The following is a 20,920-nucleotide window of genomic DNA, read 5'->3' as shown; positions in this document are numbered from 1 at the left end:
GGAAGGACAGCAGCCGTGCCGGCTGGTTCCCACAGGTCCATTAGCTAGAAGCCATTCATAGCTTTCAGTAGTGGTCTGTGATTGACAGCTTGCAAAAACCATCTGCTGCTTTGATCCACTCATATCCTTTCACACTTCAGTGGCAGAAGTGGTGAAACACCAATGTTTGTAAACATTGACCACATCAAAGAGATGTAAGTGCATTCCAAGCACTAAGTGCATTCCAATCACTCAAACTTGTGATTTCACTGCACGAGGCCACTGAAGCGTGAAAAGATATGAATGAATCACAGCTGCAGATGGTTTTTACAAGCTGTCAATCACAGACCATGACTCAAAAGCTATGAATGGCTGTGAATGCAGATAACAAATCTATGGGAACCAGCTATAGGCACAGCTGCTGTCCTTCCAGGAATGGACAGGTTGAGCTGTAAGGTCAGTATTACAGCTATAAAAGCAAATTACTGCCGACGCTGGAATCTGAACGAAAGGGACAATGCTGGAAAATCTCAGCAGGTCTGGCAGCATCTGTAGGGAGAGAAAAGAGCTAACGTTTCGAGCCCGATGACTCTTTGCCAAAGCTAACAGACAGAGAGAGTGAGAAATATTTATGCTGTGGAGTGAGAATGAAAGATGAGTCATAGCCACAGAGACCCAGGGAAACCGGGTGCTAATGGCCACAGATACCAAGGGGAAAGAGTGCTAATGGCAGTCCCCAGAGAGAACAAAAGATGTGAAAGGTCACACAGCAGAGAAACTAACATTAGAGGATGAACTGTAGGTGTGGGGGGAGGGGAAGGGGGAAGCGAAGAGGAGAAAGGTGCAGGAAAGGTGCAGGAAAGAAAGAAATGGTAAAAGACAGTTAAAATGAAATGAAAACAAATGGGTTGAGGTGGGGCTGATCATCTGAAGTTGTTGAATTCGATGTTCAGGCCGGAAGGCTGTAGTGTGCCTAACCGGAAGATGAGATGTTGTTCCTCCAGTTTGCGTTGAGCTTCACTGGAACATTGCAGCAGGCCAAGAACAGACATGTGGGCATGGGAGCAGGGTCTTGTGTTAAAATGGCAAGCAACAGGAAGGTCAGGGTCCTGAATGCGCACAGACTGAAGATGCTCAGCAAAGCGATCACCTAGTCTGCGTTTGGTCTCTCCGATATAGAGGAGACCACATTGGGAGCAGTGAATGCAGTAGACCAGATTGGAGGAGATGCAAGTGAAACGCTGCTTAACCTGGAATGAGTGTTTTGGGCCTGGGATGTTAAGCATGGAAGAGGTAAAGGGGCAGGTGTTACACCTTCTGCGATTGCATGGGAAGGTGCCATGGGTGATGGGAGAGGAGTTGGGTATGGTGGAGGAGTGGACTAGATTGTCTCGGAGGGAACGGTCTCTGCGGAATGCTGACAGAGGGAGTGAAGGGAAGATGTGTTTGGTGGTGGCATCACGCTGGAGTTGGCGAAAATGGCGGAGGATTATGCTTTGCATACGGAGGCTGGTGGATAAAATGTGAGAACGAGGAGGATTCTATCCTTGTTCTGAGAGGGAGTGGAGGGGGCGAGGGTGGTGGCGCGGGAGATGGACCGCAGACTGTTGAGGGCCCTGTCAACAACTGTAGGTGGGAAATCACGGTCGAGGAAGAAGGAACAAATTTTCGAAGCACCATTTTGGAAAGTGGCATCGTCGGAACCAATGCGACGGAGGCGAAGGAGCTGAGAGAAAGGGATGGAGTCCTTACAGGGTGTAGGGTGTGAAGAGCTGTAGTCCAGATAGCTGTGGGAGTCAGTGGGCTTGTAGTGGTTATTAGTGGATAGTCTATTGCCGGAAATGGAGACAGAAAGATCAAGGAAGGGAAGGGAAGTGTCTGAGATGGACCAGGTGAAAGTGATGGAGGGGTGGAAACTGGAAGCGAAGTTGATGAATTTTTCCAGGTCCAGGCGAGAACATGAAGCGGCACCAAAATAGTCATCAATGTATCGGTAAAGGAGTTGTGGGAGGGGGCCCGGATAGGCCTGGAACAAGGAATATTCCACATACTCCATAAAAAGGCAAGCGTAGCTAGGACCCATGTGGGTACCCATTGCTACACCTTTGATTTAGAGAAAGTGAGATGGGTTAAAGGAGAAGTTGTTGAGAGATAGAACGAGTTCAGCCAGGCGGAGGAGAGTGTTGGTGGATGGAAATTGTCCGGATCTCTTTTCGAGAAAGAAGCGAAGGGCTCTCAGACCATCCTGGTGTGGGATGGAGGTGTAGAGGGATTGCACATCCATGGTGAATAGAATGCGGTTATGGCTATAACGCTTCCTACTGCTCCTGTCTGGAATGCTCAATAGCCTCCAGACAGGGGGCCCTGTGGGGTGGTCCCTCTATTGCACAGGGCCCTGTGGGGTGGTCCCTTTACTGCAGGGGTCTCTGGAGGGGGTCCCTCTATTACAGGGGTCTCTGTAGGGTCCTTCTACAACAGGCGTCCCTGGGGGATCCCCCTATTACAGGGGTCCTTGGCGGGGACGGGACGGATTGAGTCATCCCCATACCTGGGTCTAGGGGGATCCCAGGAAATCGGGGGGTGGGTCGGGGGCTGCTGTGTAGTGCGGGTGAGAGGGCAGGTTCGGGGCTAATTTGCAATGGGTGGGGGTTCGGGATCGATTTGCGGTGCGGGAAGCGGGATGAGGTATTTGGGACCGATTTGTGGTACGGGGGGAGTGGGGTGGGGGGTGGGGATGGGTGGTTGGCCGTCAGTGGGACCTCACTATCGAGCCGCCCGCTCAATTTGCATGACGTGGAACACTAAATTTCATCCTGCTTTGCGACCGCAAAGGGATCATAAAACTGGTCAGCTCCGGCGGGAGAGCATACTTTCCCCAAACGGAGAATCCCGCCCCATAATCTTCATTTGACTCAGATCCGGTGGTCGACCCCAGCGACCACTCTTCAGACATGAACGCAGACAGTGAACTGGATTTAATGCAGCTCGTCACACCGGGACCCATCAAAGCCTCAGTGGGCAAGGCCCCAAGTCAGTCTCCTGGTGGCAGTGAAACCTACCCCTGATGAACAGCCTGATGGTGGATTCCCGCTTACTGGTGGGGTGTTAATTTGACTGATTAATGAGCCGACAGACATCCATTATCCCAGAGCCCACCACAACCTAGTGGTGGTTTAGGGGTTAAATGGATGCTGCGATTGTTTCCAAAGCTCTTGGAAAACCGGCCAGCGAAACCACTCGGGTTTGCTTGTGGCTTCCAGAATCGGGGACATCCTTGTTATCATTCACTCTGTGCCTAACTGAGGAACTTGGCATTGGGCTGTAGGGAGTGGCTGCTAAAAGCTATCCCTACCCTTAGCTCCAACACTCCTGGAATCCCCATCCCCCCCCCCCCCCCCCCCCCCCCCCCCCCCCCCCCCCCCCTCACTTAGCTGCGGCTGGAGTTCCATGAGGATCCTGGGCCTTGGATGGGTGCACTACAATGAGCAGCCACCACTCCCACTGGCACTACTGGTATGAACAAGAACAAAGAAAATTACAGCACAGGAACAGGCCCTTCGGCCCTCCCAGCCTGCGCCGATCCAGATCCTTTATCTAAACCTGTTGCCTATTTTCCAAGGATCCACTTCCCTCTGTTCCCCGCCCGTTCATATATCTGTCCAGATGCATCTTAAATGATGCTATCGTGCCCGCCTCTACCACCTCCGCTGGCAAAGCATTCCAGGCACCCACCACCCTTCTGCGTAAAAAACTTTCCACGCACATCTCCCTTAAACTTTCCCCCTCTCACCTTGAAATCGTGACCCCTTGTAATTGACACCCCCACTCTTGGAAAAAGCTTGTTGCTATCCACCCTGTCCATACCTCTCATAATTTTGTACACCTCAGTCAGGTCCCCCCTCAACCTCCGTCTTTCCAATGAAAACAATCCTAATCTACTCAACCTTTCTCCGTAGCTAGCACCCTCCATACCAGGCAACATCCTGGTGAACCTCCTCTGCACCCTCTCTAAAGCATCCACATCCTTCTGGTAATGTGTCGACCAGAACTGCACGCAGTATTCCAAATGTGGCCTAACCAAAGTCCTATACAACTGTAACATGAGCTGCCGACTCTTGTACTCAATACCCGTCCGATGAAGGCAAGCATGCTGTATGCCTTCTTGACCACTCTATCAACCTGTGTTGCCACCTTCAGTGTACAATGGACCTGAACTCCCAGATCTCTCTGTACATCAATTTTCCCCAGGACTCTTCCATTGACCGTATAGTCTGCATCACCTCGCATTGAACTCCATCTGCCATTTCTCTGCCCAACTCTCCAATCTATCTATATTTTGCTGCCGGCCTTTGATTGGCCAATGTCTCTTGGTGGGTGCGGCTTCACTAGGCACCTCATGAGGAAGGCCTGGTGATGGACGATTATGTGCCCTCAGCCTCTCCCACAGAATTGATGGTGTTTCACCCTCAGTTCTCCAATCGATATGTGAGACCCCTGTCGGACCAACAAAAGCCTGACCAACGTGCACAGAATTGGATTCAGGTGATAGAAAATTACAGAACAGAATACAGAACAGAAAGAGGCCATTCTTACCTCTGCTAGGTCTTTGCAGGTGCAATCCATTTTAGTTCTGCATACCAGCATTCTCCCCATGGCCCAGCCAAATGTCCTCTTCAAGTTCACGTCCTTTGAAAGTTCCTCTGCTGTCTGACCCCACCACCCCTTACAGAATGTGTTCCAGACCTTATCAACTCTCATGTTGATAAATTTCTCCTCATGTCCCCTTTAGGTTTTTCAAAAGAGTTTGCACAGGAACAATAAACTAAATCCTTTCCTGCTATACGGTATTGTTCTGTGCATTGAAGTGATAGCCCAGCCAGTTTCCACATTTCGAATATGGGCAGAATTTAGTGTTGGTGATTTGGCTTCAGTCCACTGGTGGGGGAACTGAGGCGAAAACCTGTGTCACCTCTCCAAGGGTTGCCCGACAGTAGCGTCTCCTTCAGAACTGAGGAGGGAGGAAATCCTGCTCCCGGGATCTGGCACACAAAGGGAGGTTTTCCGGAACGGGCTACAGGAGTCCCATGTGGATCTTGGACAATCCCTGAGCCACCACGATATCCCAGTGAACTCAGGGATAATGGCTTTCATGTGACTCAATATTGGGCTTAATTAGCTTGTGGGTGGATTCTCCCGTGTCAGCCCATTCCTGCCGCTGACTATATGGGGGTCGGTTTCCCTGCCAGTGGGAATGGGCTGCATGGCCTTCCCATGACTATGCAGGCCTGTTGCCAACTAGCCAGCTCTGGTAGTCTAATTCGGCCAGTGTCTGGCTTGGCGTTCCAGAGGCTGGGGAAAAGGTGTGGAGGAGAGTGATTCCCAACTTAAATAAAACCAGATTACGCTGAGGGGCTTCAATAGTTCCATCGATTCACTTTAGAACAAGACTCAGGGCTGGTTCAATAGGCCTCAGTGAAAATGGGACACCAGAATATGTTCCTACCAATTGCAGATGAAATGAAAATCGCTTATTGTCACAAGTAGGCTTTAATTAAGTTACTGTGAAAAGCCCCTAGTCGCCACATCCCGGCACCTGTTCGGGGAGGCTGGTACGGGAATTGAACCGTGCTGCTGGCCTGCTTTGGTCTGCTTTAAAAACCAGCGATTTAGCCCAGTGCCCGTACCAGCCTCCCGTACCAGCCTCCCCGGACAGGCGCCGGAATGTGGCGACTAGGGGCTTTTCACAGTAACTTCATTGAAGCCTACTCGTGACAATAAGCGATTTTCATTTCATTTCAGTGTGCTAAACCAGCCTCTACATGGCAGATGGAGTTTAATTTAGATAAATGTGAGGTGATGCATTTTGGTAGATCGAATCGGGGCAGGACCTACTCAGTTAATGGTAGGGAGTTGGGGAGAGTTACAGAACAAAGAGATCTCGGGGTACAGGTCCATAGCTCCTTGAAGGTGGACAGGGTGGTGAAGAAGGCATTCAGCAGGCTGGGTTTCATTGGTCAGAATATTGAATACGGGAGTTGGGACGTCTTGCCACACTTTGAATACTGTGCAGTTATGCTCACCCTATTATAGAAAGGATATTGTTAAACTAGAAAGAGTGCACGAAAGATTTACTAGGATGCTATCGGGACTTGATGGTCTGAGCTATAAGGAGAGGCTGGATAGACTGGGACTTTTTTCCCTAGAGCGTCGGAGGCTTAGGGGTGATCTTATAGAGGTCTATAAAATAATGAGGGGCATAAATAAGGTAGATAGTCAACATCTTTTCCCAAAGGTAGGGGTATTTAAAACTAGAGGGCATGGGTTTAAGGGGAGGGGGGAGAGATACAAAAGGGTCCAGAGGGGACATTTCTTCACACAGAGGGTAGGGAGTGTCTGGAACGAGCTGCCAGAGGCAGTGGTAGAGACGGGTACAATTTTATCTTTTTGAAAGCATTTAGACAGGTATGGGGTAAGATGGGTATAGAGGGATATGGGCCAAATGCAGACAATTGGGACTAGCTCAGTGATAGGAACTGGGCAGCATGGACAAGCTGGGCCGAAGGGCCTGTTTCCATGCTGTAAACATCTATGACTTATTGCTAGTTCGACAGCGGTTTTGGGTGAGCCTGAATTTGTCGAGGGCGTAGGAGAGGGTTCGAATGGTCAATTTGGGATGGAAAAATACACGGGCGAGATTGTTTTTCCAGCTATTCCCCGATCTCTAGCTCTGTACAGATGAGTGGGATTTCCTCCTCAATGCCAATCTCTGTGCCGAAGGGGAGCGATGGTGTTGAGGTGAGAGGCCATGAGATGAGATTATGGGTTTCTCTTACAGCAGCCTGGATTCAAACCCAGATTATTGTGGGGGAGGCTCACTAACCCACCCAATCATAGGAACAGAATGAGGTCCTTAGCCCCTTGGCCCTATTAGAGAGGAACAGGGAGAGGTGTCACAGCCCCTCCATCTTGCTCCGCCATTGTGCTTATTGCATCCCAATCCCAACTCCATAAACCCACAGCCCCATACCCCTTGACATCCTTACCCAAGAACAATCTATTGATATTAGTCTCAAGGACTCCAATTGTCCCTAGTGTCCTTCAATTTTATAGAGAGGGAAATTTGTATGACCCAGTCCTGCTCATGCTTTAGAGCAGACTGGACTCACAGACCCCAAACATACAACCAGTGCTCACCTCCTGCCAGAATGTCAAACAGCCGGTCAGTGTTGTTGGGATTACTGACTATCCCGGAAGCCTGGATGTGGATTCCAAACTCCTTCTTGTCGAGAGGCACCTTGGGCAGCTCATAGTTCTTTACACTTTCCTCAGGCCTGATTGTGTCCCAGTGTTTCTCCATGATTCCGTAGAAGAGGCCCTTCAGTTCCTCAGTCTCCTGCACATTGTGGAGCTGTTCGGGAGTCATTGATTCCAGCGTGTGCTTGACCAGATCCCAAGGGAAGAAGTTCATGTTGATTTTCTCCAGGTTTTGGAAGTCCAGCAGAGCCTGCAGCGACTGTCCCTGGGCAAGACGGACAATCCCACGCAGGTAGAAACACACAGCCAGGGCCTCGGAGTCATCTGTTCCTGTCTGATCTATGGCCCTGCTGATCTGGACAATCAGTTTGGTGTAATAGAGTGAGACACTGAGAGAATCCAATGGGTCACAGGGAAACGAAGGCAGGTGTAGTGTTCTGAGAGGTGCCTTAACAGTTTTTCCTGCGAAAGAATGATGGAGAATTTACAGAAAGGTGACAACATTTCATATGCAAATTAGGATCCCATAAACTACATTGTGGAACCCAATTGCAATTTGTTTTGACTTTACAGCAAAGATACTCTCCATTTAGCCCAACAGACCCATGCTGGTGTCTAACCTCCACACAAGCTTCCTCCCACCTTCTCGCCATCTCACCCTATCACCATATTCTTCTATTCCTTTCTCCATCATGTGTTTATCCAGCTTCCCTTTAAATGTGTCTGCCCTATAGGCCTCAACCACTTTGAGGTAGCCAGTTCCACATTCTCACCACTCTCTGAGTAAAGAAGTTTCTCCTGAATTCCCGCTGGATTTATTAGTGACTCTGAGATTGATGGCCCCGGGTTCTGGTCTTCCCCAACAGGTGGAAACATTTCCTCCTTGTCTTTTCTATCGAACCCTTCCACAACTTGAAAGATCTGTCAGGTCAACTCTCAAGTCTGTGCTTTTCTGCAGAAAGGTTACCCAGCTGATTTAATCTTTCTTGATAATTATAAACGATTTTATAGTTTATTGATATACGACATTGTTATGTATCAGAGATCCCTGCTGGTGATGTGTTTTGAGGTCAGCAGAGCATGGTTGGGTGGGCTTCAACTCTTTATGTTAGATTGTTAGAGTAACATCCCGAAATAGAAACCTCTCATCGTGTTTGTGAGAATCCAGAAACTGTGGTAAAAGGGGCCAAATTGCCAAGCCCCAGTTAGACACGGAAAGTTTCCCCTACACTAAGGATGTGTAAGAGGACAAAAGCACATCTAAAACAGACTAGTTGTGTCTATAAGTTAGTGGACAAAGTTCAAGACCACTCAGAAGACGACGTACCTGAGCAACTGCAGGAGCTGAAACTAGGCACCTGGTCGGTGTGGGCCGATTAACTATCATGGGGAAGCAGCAACACAGTATTGCCACTGGACGGGTAATCCAGAGACCCAGGGTAATGATCCGGAGACCCCGGTTCGAATTAAGGTGGAATTTAAACTCAATAAAAACTCTGGAATTCAGAGTCTAATGGTGACCATGAAACTATTGCCGATTGTTGTAAAAACCCACCTGGTTCACTAATGTCCTTTTGGGAAGGAAATCTGTCACCCTTACCTGGTCTGGCCTACATGTGACTCCAGACCCACCACAGTGTGTTTGACTCTTAAATGTCCAGCAAGCCACTCAGTTATGTTCAACCTCTACAAAAAAACATGGATGGACTCCCTGGCAACGACCCAGGCACCAGAAATGACAATGGCCAACCAGGTTAAAGTCAAACAGGTTTGTTTGGAATCACTAGCGTTCGGAGGGCAGCTCCTTCATCAGGTGAGTGGAGATGTGGGTTCCACAAACACAGCATATATAGACAAAGCCAATGATGCAGGATGATTCTTTGAGCGTCTTTGCAGGTAATTAAGTCTTTACAGGTGCAGACAGAGCGACTGGAGAGAGGGATAACCCCAGGTTAAAGAGGTGTGAATTGTCTCAAGACAGGACAGTTGGTAGGATTTTGCAAGTCCAGGCCAGATGGTGGGGGATGTAATGCGACATGAATCCCAGGTCCCGGTTGAGGCCGCACTCATCTGTGCGGAACTTGGCTATAAGTTTCTGCTCAGCAATTCTGCATTGGCACGCGTCCTGAAGGCCGCCTTGGAGAACGCTTACCCGGAGATCAGAGGCTGAATACCCTTGACTGCTCACATTCTCCATTAGATTTTGGGGCAGCAGGGTAGCATGGTGGTTAGCATAAATGCTTCACAGCTCCAGGGTCCCAGGTTCGATTCCCGGCTGGGTCACTGTCTGTGTGGAGTCTGCACGTCCTCCCCCTGTGTGCGTGGGTTTCCTCCGGGTGCTCCGGTTTCCTCCCACAGTGCAAAGATGTGCGGGTTAGGTGGATTGGCCATGCTAAATTGCCCGTAGTGTCCTAATAAAAGTAAGGTTAAGGGGGGGTTGTTGGGTTATGGGTATAGGGTGGATACGTGGGTTTGAGTAGGGTGATCATGGCTCGGCACAACATTGAGGGCCGAAGGGCCTGTTCTGTGCTGTACTGTTCTATGTTCTATGCTGAAGTGTTCCCCGACTGGAAGGGAACATTCCTGCTTCGTGATTATCGCACGATGTCCTTCATATGTTGTCGCAGCGTCTGCATGGTCTCGCCAATGTACCACGCTTCGGGACATCCTTCCCTGCAGCGTATGAGGTAGACAATGTTGGCCAAGTCGCACGAGTTTGTACCGTGTACCTGGTGGGTGGTGTTCTCATGTGTAATGGTGGTATCCACGTCGATGATCTGGCACATCTTGCAGAGATTGCCATGGCAGGGTTGTGTGGTGTCGTGGTTGCTGTTCTGAAGGCTGGGTAGTTTGCTGCAAACAGTTTGTTTGAGTTTGTGCGGTTGTTTGAAGGCAAGTAGTGGGGGTGTGGGCATGGCCTTGGCAAAATGTTCGTCTTCATCAATGATGTGTTGAAGGCTCCGAAGAAGATATCGTACTTTCTCCGCTCCGGGAAAGTACTGGACCACGAAGTGTACTCTGTTGGTTGTGTCCCGTGTTTGTCTTCTGAGGCGGTCGGCGACTTTTTTGGTGGGCGCGTTGGAACTGTCGATCGATGAGTCAAGCGCCATATCCCGTTATTACGAGGGCATCTTTCAGCGTTTCTAGATGTCTGTTACGTTCCTCTTCTGAGCAGATCCTGTGTATACGGAGGGCTTGTCCATAGGGGATGGCTTCTTTCTTGTGTTTCAGCTGGAAGTTGGAGCAGTGGAGCATTGTGAGGTTATCAGTGACCTTGCGGTAAAGCGAAGTGCTGAGGTGACCGTCCTTGATGGAGATGCGTGTGTCCAAGAATGCAACCGATTCTAGAGAGTAGTCCAACTCACCATGAAGAAAGTTTCCTCAATGTCCTGTATTTGGCACTTGTGAATAATGTCCCTGCGACTTCATCACAAGTTCTGAGATGCGCAAGAACTGGTCCAGAGATGGGGAAGGTGATGGACTTGGCTCAAAAAGGAAAGATGTCAGATGTTCATCGAAAAAGCCAGATGTTCACCTCAAGCCCTACATCACACACAGACTTGCGTTGGCAGTACAGAATGGAGTTATATTCTGGGGAATCAAAGTGATAATTCCTCTGTGTTTGCATAATGACATCAACTTGCACGAGGGGCATCCTGGTGTGGTGAGGGTGAAAGAACTGGCAATTTTTGGTGGCCAGGATTAAATGCTCAAATTGAAGAGAAAGTTGGGCAATGTCAGTACTGTGCAAAACTGAGATCACTCCACCTCAGCAACCAATGAATCCATGGGAATGGCCGACACAGCCACAGCAGAGAATACATACAGACTACACTGGTCCAGTGTGGGGACACATGTTCCTAGTGATTGTAGGTGCACACTCTAAATGGGCAGAAGTAGTGATTATGAAATCCACGATGACAGAACAAACTATTGCGAAGCTAGACAAAATATTCACAAGATTTGGGACATCGGAGCAGGTCGCGAGTGACGATGGTGCTCACTTCGCTTCTAAGGAGATCTAGGACTACTTAAGAGGGAACATTACACAGCAGATAAAGTCAGCTCCATACCAGCCTGCAACAAATGGGTTGGTCGAACCTTTTGTCAATCATGAAACATTCCACTGAGGCATCAAAGGAACAAGGTACATTGGAAAGAATAAAATAATTCTTACTATCATACTGGGAACATCACAGACGCAACAACAGAGTTCACCAGCAATGCTGCCGTTCAGGGGGAAACTGAGAACACGGTTTGATTTGTCGTTACCACCTGATACTTCAGAGATTTCCAATTGACAGCAAGCAAAGATTGTTCGGAGAGAATAAAACTCTGAAAAGTGAGTATTCACTCAAAGAGAGTGAGTGCTAACCAGAAGCCACACCACCAATGAGAAATGAGTACCTGCTGTGATCCTAGCAAAGACAGGTCCAATCTCATACACCGTACAGACGGATGATGAATGCGTTTAGCAGCGTGATATTGGCCAACTGCGTGCTTCACAAAGTGAAAGCGCTGAAACTTCTCAAGTAGCATTTCCCATGGAAAATACAGGCAGCGATACTTCAAAACAGAGACCAAACAAGGACACAAGTTCAGATCCTGTTTCTGAGGACTTCCCAACACCTATAGAGATGGACACTGGAGTAACTTCCCAGGAAGTACCACTTACTGAAGGAACAGAGGACACTTTATCGTGAGTAGCCAGGGTCCCCAGAACGTCGATTACACCCCAAAAGGAATAGACGTCAGCCCGGGAGACTGTCTTATTAAGCTGTATATATACGTAGAGAGATAATGCGCAAGGGTGGGTCCGTTGCAAAAATGCTAAGCAGTCGTTGTTGTACTGAAGAAGTAAATGGGGAGGGGTATTATGTATCAGAGAATACATCCTTTCTGGTGGAACATCACATGATGTGTAGTGATGTTAGCCGGGTGTTGGCACAGGTTTCCAGCTCTCCATTTGAGATTGTATGAGTAACTTCTCCTAATAAACCTCTCATCATTGTGATGATAGGAAGACTATCATCTGTATATAATATGAGTAGATCATCATCTATCTGTGTGTGTATTATAAACTATATATTTTACTGTTATAGTTCTAGCATCCGACCAGTAGGTGTACGAGTATGCAGGCTCATGACCCAGACACACCATGTGTTCCGGAAGGTGTTAGTAAGGAGTTGATAGCAGTTGCATTTTAGAGTAGCTCTGTAGTATCTTCGCGTTAGTGTTAGAGCATTATTTCCAACTCTATTAATCTTAGACATTATCTTAGACCTTTAGAGTAGTATTAGTAACAAATAGTTTTGTTGTAAAACAAAGTCTAATGTTCTTCATTAACACTACCACACCATCAAGTCCAAGTGTGTACCATCTCCGCACCTTCTTTCTGGCAAACTCTTTTTAAAAAGACCCCGGCGACTCCAGCCACACCTCCGACCCCTCCCCACGTGGGGCTACTCCTCCTCCTCCGTGCCCATCAGCAGGCCCTCCTCCCCCACCCCCGTTCTTGCAATAACAACCAGCAAAGGCCCGCGCTGCTCAGCCCCGACCCCGCCCCCATCACCCCGCAGCGCGGGAAACCAGAGGAAAGGCCGCGCTTTCTCCCTGCCCAACCCCGCCTCCGCTAGGGCAACTCCCATTGCCAGTCCCCACCACCAGCTCCCCGCATTCCCAGTTTACCTCCCTGCCCGAACCCGTCCACCAGACCCATACAAAAAGACATAAAGACATCGCCCCACCCACCCTAAAGCCAACACACATCCTGCATGAAACAGAGAACCGCCCCTCCAACAAAAATATAGACACAGTTACATTTACATACAAAACCCCCATCCCTGACACTCAGTTTGAGTCCAGTTTCTCGGCCTACACAAAGGCCCACGCCTCCTCCGGGGACTCCAAATAATGGTGCCGATCCTTGTAGGTGACCCACAGACGCGCCGGCTGCAACATGCCGAACTTCACACTCCGTCTGTGGAGCACTGCCTTCATCCGGTTAAACCCGGCCCTCCACCTCGCCACCTCCGCACTCCAGTCCTGGAAGATCCTTACCTCCGTGTTCTCCCACTTGCTGCTCCGCTCCCTCTTGGCCCACCGGAGCACGCACTCCCGGTCAATGAACCGGTGGAACCGCACCAACACCGCCCGCGGCGGCTCATTCGGCTTGGGCCTCCAAGCCAGTATTCTGTGGGCCCCCTCCAGCTCCAGGGGCCCCTGGAAGGACCCAGCTCCCATCAACGAGTTCAGCAAATCAACCACATAGGCCGCCAGGTCCGACCCCTCCAGCCCCTCCGTGAGGCCCAGGATCCGTAAGTTCTTCCGCCTCGACCGGTTGTCCAGCTCCTCAAACCGCTCCTGCCACTTTTTATGGAGCGCCTTGTGCATCTCCACCTTCCCCACGACCTCATCCTCCCTTTCGGAGGCCTGCTGCTGCAGCTCCCGGGTTGCGGCCCCCTGGGCTGTCTGAGCCTCCAGCAGCTTACCGGTGGTAGCCTTCAGCGACTCCACCTTAAGCTCCTGGAAGCAGCGCAGAAGAGTCTCCTGTTGCTCCTGCGCCCACTGCCTCCATTCCTCGAGGGCTCCGCCGGCCGCCATTTTGTTTACCTTCCCCCGCTTTTCCAGAGGCGCTGCCACCGCTTTTCTGCTCACCCCACTCCTGGTCCGGACCATTGAACCCTGGGGATCTACTGCAGACCCCTTCCCACGTCGGGAATGTCGAGAAAGCTCCATTGGGGGCCCTGAAAAGAGCCCCAAAGTCCATTTCTAGCGGGAGCTGCCGAACGTGCGGCTTAGCTCCGCATAGCCGCAACTGGAAGTCCTTTCTAGCAAACTCAAAGATATAACTGGGATGTTTAAGGTTGACTGAATTCTTAAATAATCTCATAGCATGCATGCCAACAAACACAATTGGTTGCTGTATTTAATTTAGTTTCTCAGCATCGAATTATAATTAACTCTGCCATTTAGCACTCCCCCTGTGTGTAGGATTCTCACTCAGATTGGTATCTGCCGGCTGGACTCAGTGGCAGCATTAGTAATCCTGGGATCCAGCTCTGTGCTCTTGGAGTTCCGACTCCACCACAGCAACTGGCGGAGTTTCAATTTAATTAATAAAATCTGGAATTGAAAACTAGTCTGAGTAATGGTGGCCATGAAACCATTCCTGATTGTTGTAAAAACCCATCTGGTTCGCTAATGTCCTTCCGGGGCGGAAATCTGCCGTCCTTACCCGGTCTGGCCTACATGTGACTCCAGGCCCACAGCGATGTGGGTGATTCTTCATGGCCTCAGAAGCCAGCTAGTTCAGGATCAACTCGGGATGCGTGACAAATGCCGGCCCAGACTGACACCTACATCCTATGAAAGAGTCACGAAAACTCGCTCCTGAATCAGAAGGTTATCCCACTTGACTTGAACTCATCCTCCAGACCCATGTGACCAGTCCCAATACAGAGGGCTGCAGTGTTACAGATGCTGTCATGAGGACAGCGTGATCCTACCTGCCCTCTCAGTAGTTGTAAAAGTTCCCAGTTCCCACTACTTCAAAGTTATCCTGGAGCATCCGAACTGATTTCCATTCACTTCACTTGTGTACACATTCTTGTGTTCCTTTCACATAGGGGAGTCTCGAGCCAGAATCGTGATGGATTCCCCTTTATGTCCACAGACAGGATCAAAGGGTCACGGTAGTGCTGACCACTCACCCCAACGTACCTCCCTCCATCATGACCACTCACCCAGTCTGATGGCTCGTGGGTAAAATGGAAAAGTACCACATGGGGGCAGCAGAGAGAACTGGAATGAATTTAGTATGGTGTCCTGCAGAGGGAGCTTTACTCTGTACCTAACCCTGTGTTGTATCTGGCAGTCAATTGTCACTGGCATTGATATTTTGGATCCCCAAATTGTATATTACCTGGCGCTCTGTTCTGTTTGTATGAGCTGCGCGACGATACTGACTCCAGGGACCCTGTCTCATTGTTTGTGCTCGTACTTGTGTTCGACACATGGCGAGACTGAAGAGTTGAATCTTTTCTCTTCCTCGGGCTTTCTGATGAGAGCGTGATTGACGATCGGGTGCTTATGGTCTGGTCTAAGCCCAGCCTGAAACAATTCGGGGGAGGGGGGTTACAGTTAGTGGAAGTAATGAAAGTTATTAAGTACTGATTCACAGACAGGGAATTTAAATCCCGTGGATGGAGTTAAAAACAAAACACAGCAACATAGAAAACAGGAGGAGGGCATTTGGCCCTTCGAGCCCATGCTACCACTCATTATTATCACCCAACTCAGTAACTTTCCCCCACATCCTTTGATCCCTTTAGCCACAAGTGCTATAACTCCTTCTTGAAAACATACAGGTCCCGATGTACCGGATGCTTTTCGCTCGAACAAGGGCGTAACGAGGTTGGTAGATCCCGAGAAAGATCTCCTGGGATCTATCGGTATGTGGATATACCCGCGAGGCTTCAGAATCAGAATCCCACCCAAAAGGGGCGTGGCCAAATGGCGCACGCCTATGTAGCTTTTAAAGCCATGTACGCAGGATTATCTGGGATCTACTGGATTTCTGGGACCTACTTGGTCTTCTTTCTTGAAAAAAGATGTCCTGGCACTGGAGGGGGTTGAGAGGATTGGCTTATGAGGAGAGACTAAGTAAGACTGGGACTCTACTCATTGGAATTTAGAAGAATGAGGGGGGATCTTATCGAAATTATAAAGGGAATAGTAAAGATAAAAGCAATCAGGTTGTTTCCACTGGCGGTGAAATTAGGACCAGGGGGCATAGCCTCAAATTAAGGGGGGTGGGGAACGTATTTAGGACTGAATTGAGGAGGAACTTCTTCACCCAAAGGGTTGTGAATCTGTGGAATTCCCTGCCCAGTGAAGCAGTTGAGGTGACCTCGTTAAATGTTTTTAAGGCAAAGCTAGATAGATTTTGGAACAGTAAAGGAATTAACGGTTACGGTGAGCGGGCGGGTAAGTGGAGCTGAGTCCACAAAACAATCAGCCACGATCTCATTGAATGGCGGAGCAGGCTCGAGGGGCCAGATGGCCGACTCCTGCTCCTAGTTCTTATGTACCAGCCTCCCCAGGGAGACCCCAGTTGATGCCGTCCTGTCCTGGTCCATACAAATGTGTGGCCTTCAGAGGTCCCTGGGTTGCCATGGATACTGTAGTGTGGCCCCTTGGCCCTCTCCCTGGAATATGGGCACCTTGGCACTGATCAACTGGCACCGCCAGGGTGCCCGGGTGTCACTGCCAAGGGTCAGGGCCCAGAGACCCTCCCATAGTGCGCTGGGTTTTGGGGGGTTGCGTCTGGGCCTGGGAGATCGGGATGTCCCGATATCCCCCTACACTGAGTTCTGGCGAGTGCAGCTCCCAGTCCACAAAACAGGGCTGTGTGTGTCCTCGGCCACACCTTCCCTGATGAGGCTCCCCACCAAACGTGAGTGGGGGTGCCGGGAAACACGGGGCTAAACGCGCTCGCTATGGAACATTTGTTCCCAGTTAGTGAAATCCTGCCCTAAGTGTGGGCTAAACCGATGAGAAACTCCCCAGTGCCGTTTGATAGCGGTGTGGGGAACTCTCCCGCAGAGCTGCCGGGAAACTCCCTGAAAAACCCACCACAAAGGAACTGAGAAAATTTTCCTGTTAAATGCCGCCCACAATGTTTGTTCTCAACAACATCCTGTGGTAACTAATTCCACAGGCCGCCCACTCTCTGGGTGAAGAAATTTCTCCTCATCTCTGTCCTAAATGGTCTACCCCATATCCTCAGTCTGTGATCCCTGGTTCTGGACACCCCCACCATCGGGAACATCCTTCCTGCATCTGCACTGACGAGGGGCTGGTTTAGCTTACCGGGCTAAATCGCTGGCTTTTAAAGCAGATCAAGCAGGCCAGCAGCACGGTTCGATCCCCGTACCAGCCTCCCTGGACAGGTGCCGGAATGTGGCGGCTAGGGGCTTTTCACAGTAACTTCATTGAAGCCTACTCGTGACAATAAGCGATTTTCATTTCATTTCCTGTTAGAATTTTATAGGTTTCTATGAGATTCTCCCTCATTCTTATGAAGTGACCAGCTGTTGGATTAAGCCAGTCTGATTCAAGTAGAATGCCCATCGCTACATCCTCAAGATGCCGACTGATGGTCAATAAATGCTGGCTAAGCAAGTGATGCCCACCTCCTGGGAATGAATGTATTAAAAACACCAATTCAAACACCAACTTAATTAAAATAAAATTCCTTCCCTTCACTGTTCCCCTCCACTTCCATGGTGGCTGCTGGACTGAGGTCTCCATCCTCAAGCGAGGTAGTGACTGTCGGGAAGGAGATGACAGTCACACGGCCTTACCCAGTGCCCAGACACACCTTTCAGCAAAGGAGGCACTGGATCATGATCAGAGATAACAGCGCCATCCAACCAGTGCCTTCTCCACCCAGACGGCAATGTGGCCAAGTCAGTCATAAAGATGGAGGTGATGGAATGGTGGGCAGGGTCCATGATTTGGGGTGACTGAGCAAGTTCTGTGGAAGGATTGACGGCCTTTGGAATGTAGTTTGATACTGTTGGCTACAGATAATGAAATGGGTGGGAAAGTCCGTTTCAACTGGACACAAGCTGTGGATACAAAACTAAATGGCCGGGTGGAGTCTGTATAGATTCTGCATGGTCTGTGCAAAGTGAGGGATGGGACTGGGAGTAACTTTACTTTGAAAGACACTGACTGAGCCCAACTTGCTGTTAACTCCAAACGGAGAACCATTTCTGCACAACGACTTTTTTCTCTTTCATAGCATCAGAACAGATTAATTATTGTGACATCAATGTTGCACAGGCTGAGAGAGCTGGTCCAAGGTAACTCGATCAGACGGGATTATATTCTCAGCTCAAATACTAGTTTGTGGGCTGGAGACTCATTCAAAGAGGTTTGGGCCTTTAATCCAGGCTGACGTTGCAGTGTCGTGGTCATGGAATGCCACCCTGACTTTCACATCGGACATTAAATTGAGACTCTGTCGGCCTTGGCAAGTGAATGTCTAACATCCATGGTCAATATTTTGAAGCAGAGCTGTCTCCTCACAGAGAATTTAGAGTGCAGAAGGAGGCCATTTGGCCCATCGCGTCTGCACCGACCCTTGGAAAGACCACGGCCGTGATTCTCCACTCCCCACGCCGGGGGGGAGAATCGGGGGAGGGCCGGGCGAATCACGCCACGCCACCCTGGCACCCCCCGCGATTCTCCCACTCCCCAAAATGGCATGTCGCTTTTTGTGACACGCCGCTCGGAGAATCGCCGTTTTTCCCGGCGACCGGCGATTCTCCGGCCCGGATGGGCCGAGCGGCCTGACGACCCCGACCGGTTCACACCGGTGGCAACCACACCTGGTCGCTGCTGGCGTGAACATCGCGCGACAGGTAAGTGTGGGGCCTGTGGGGGGCGGAGAGCGGATCGAGCACCACGGGCGTGCTCGTGAGGTGACTGGCCCGCGATCGGTGCCCACTGATCGTCGGGCCGGCGTCTCTAAGAGACGCACTCTTTCCCCTCCGCCGCCCCGCAAGATCAAGCCGCCATGTCTTGCGGGGCAGCGGAGGGAAAGACGGCAACCGCGCATGTGCAGGGTTGGAGCCGGCCAACCTGCGCATGCGCGGCTGAGTCACTTAGACGCCACCGGCCGCGTCATTCTTGGCGCGCCGCTTTGATGCAAGCATCAAGGCCCGGCGCCTGAGATTCGTGCAACGCCACTCCTAGCCCCCCCAGGGGGGGAGAATAGGGGGCGAGGTGCGGCCTCCGACGCCGGAGTGAAACACTCCGGGTTTCACACCGGCGTTGGCACTCAGTCTCCCGTTGGGAAAATCGCGCCCAGGCCTCTAAAGCCCACATTTCCACCCTATCCCCGTAACCCAGTAACCCCTCCTAACCATTGTGGACACGAAGGGCAATTTAGCATGGCCAATCCACCTAACCTGCACATCTTTGGGCTGTGGGAGGAAACCGGAGCACCCGGAGGAAACCCACGCAGACATGGTGAGAACGTGCAGATTCCGCACAGACAGTGACCCTAGCCGGGAATCGAACCTGGGACCCTGGAGCTGTGAAGCCACAGTGCTAACCACTGTGGTACGTGCCGCCCACTTTTTCTTTCTTTTTTCAGATTCTCCTGGTCAATATTAATCTCCGAACCAATATCACTGAAATAGACGACTTTATCACATTGCACTTTGTGTGATATTGCTCTACATTGCAACAGTGTGACGACATTTTCAGATTACTGTATAATGTCAGGGACGTCGGGAAGTCATGAAGCGTGCGATAGAAAATAAGTCACGATTTTCTATTTCTTTATGTTGTGGAATCAGGACTTACACTCCAGCCGCTCGGAGCCGGTCAGTCCTGTGTCCGGACTCACTCCAGCCGCTCGGAGCCGGTCAGTCCTGTGTCCGGACTCACTCCAGCCCCTGGGTGCCCGTCAGTCCTGTGTCCGGACTCACTCCAGCCGCTCGGAGCCGGTCAGTCCTGTGTCCGGACTCACTCCAGCCGCTCGGAGCCGGTCAATCCTGTGTCCGGACTCACTCCAGCCCCTGGGAGCCGGTCAGTCCTGTGTCCGGACTCACTCCAGCCTCTCGGAGCCGGTCAGTCCTGTGTCCGGACTCACTCCAGCCCCTGGGAGCCGGTCAGTCCTGTGTCCGGACTCACTCCAGCCTCTCGGAGCCGGTCAGTCCTGTGTCCGGACTCACTCCAGCCCCTCGGAGCCGGTCAGTCCTGTGTCCGGACTCACTCCAGCCTCTCGGAGACGGTCAGTCCTGTGTCCGGAATCACTCCAGCCCCTCGGAGCCGGTCAGTCCTGTGTCCGGACTCACTCCAGCCCCTGGGAGCCGGTCAGTCCTGTGTCCGGACTCACTCCAGCCCCTCGGAGCCGGTCAGTCCTGTGTCCGGACTCACTCCAGCCCCTCGGAGACGGTCAGTCCTGTGTCCGGACTCACTCCAGCCTCTCGGAGCCGGTCAGTCCTGTGTCCGGACTCACTCCAGCCCCTCGGAGCCGGTCAGTTCTGTGTCCGAACTCACTCCAGCCCCTCGGAGCCGGTCAGTCCTGTGTCCGGACTCACTCCAGCCCCTCGGAGCCGGTCAGTCCTGTGTCCTGAATCACTCCAGCCTCTCCGAGCCGGTCAGTCCTGTGTCCGGACTCACTCCAGCCCCTGGGTGCCGGTCAGTCCTGTGTCCGGACTCACTCCAGCCCCTGGGAGCCGGTCAGTCCTGTGTCCAGACTCACTCCATTCTCTCGGAGCCGGTCAGTCCTGTGTCCGGACTCACTCCCGCCCCTCGGAGCCGGTCAGTCCTGTGTCCGGACTCACTCCAGCCCCTCGGAGCCGGTCAGTCCTGTGTCCGGACTCACTCCAGCCTCTCGGAGCCGGTCAGTCCTGTGTCCGGACTCACTCCAGCCTCTCGGAGCCGGTCAGTCTTGTGTCCAGACTCACTCCAGCCCCTGGGAGCCGGTCAGTCCTGTGTCCGGACTCACTCCCGCCCCAGGGTGCCGGTCAGTCCTGTGTCCGGACTCACTCCAGCCTCTCGGAGCCGGTCAGTCCTGTGTCCGGACTCACTCCAGCCTCTCGGAGCCGGTCATGTCTTGTGTCCGGACTCACTCCATTCTCTCGGAGACGGTCAGTCTGTGTCC

General features: G+C 51.2%; 1 protein-coding gene across 1 annotated transcript in view; it reads right to left on the bottom strand.

Annotated features, from left to right (window-relative positions):
• LOC119969170 (DENN domain-containing protein 3-like) overlaps window positions 1-20,920 on the bottom strand; it is a 112,616-nt gene that overhangs the window by 47,282 nt on the left and 44,414 nt on the right. Inside the window, exons 10-12 of the mRNA XM_038802406.1 lie at window positions 19,373-19,484; window positions 15,158-15,404; window positions 7,174-7,695 (exon numbers count right to left, since the gene is read on the bottom strand). Of these exons, the coding sequence (XP_038658334.1) occupies window positions 7,174-7,695; window positions 15,158-15,404; window positions 19,373-19,484 (881 nt within the window). The remainder of the gene's footprint in view (window positions 1-7,173; window positions 7,696-15,157; window positions 15,405-19,372; window positions 19,485-20,920) is intronic.

The sequence above is a fragment of the Scyliorhinus canicula genome, chromosome 7, assembly GCF_902713615.1.
Source record: "Scyliorhinus canicula chromosome 7, sScyCan1.1, whole genome shotgun sequence".
NCBI lineage: Eukaryota > Metazoa > Chordata > Chondrichthyes > Carcharhiniformes > Scyliorhinidae > Scyliorhinus > Scyliorhinus canicula.
Note: the sequence above shows the minus strand (reverse complement) of the source record. Positions and strands in the feature narration are given on the sequence as shown.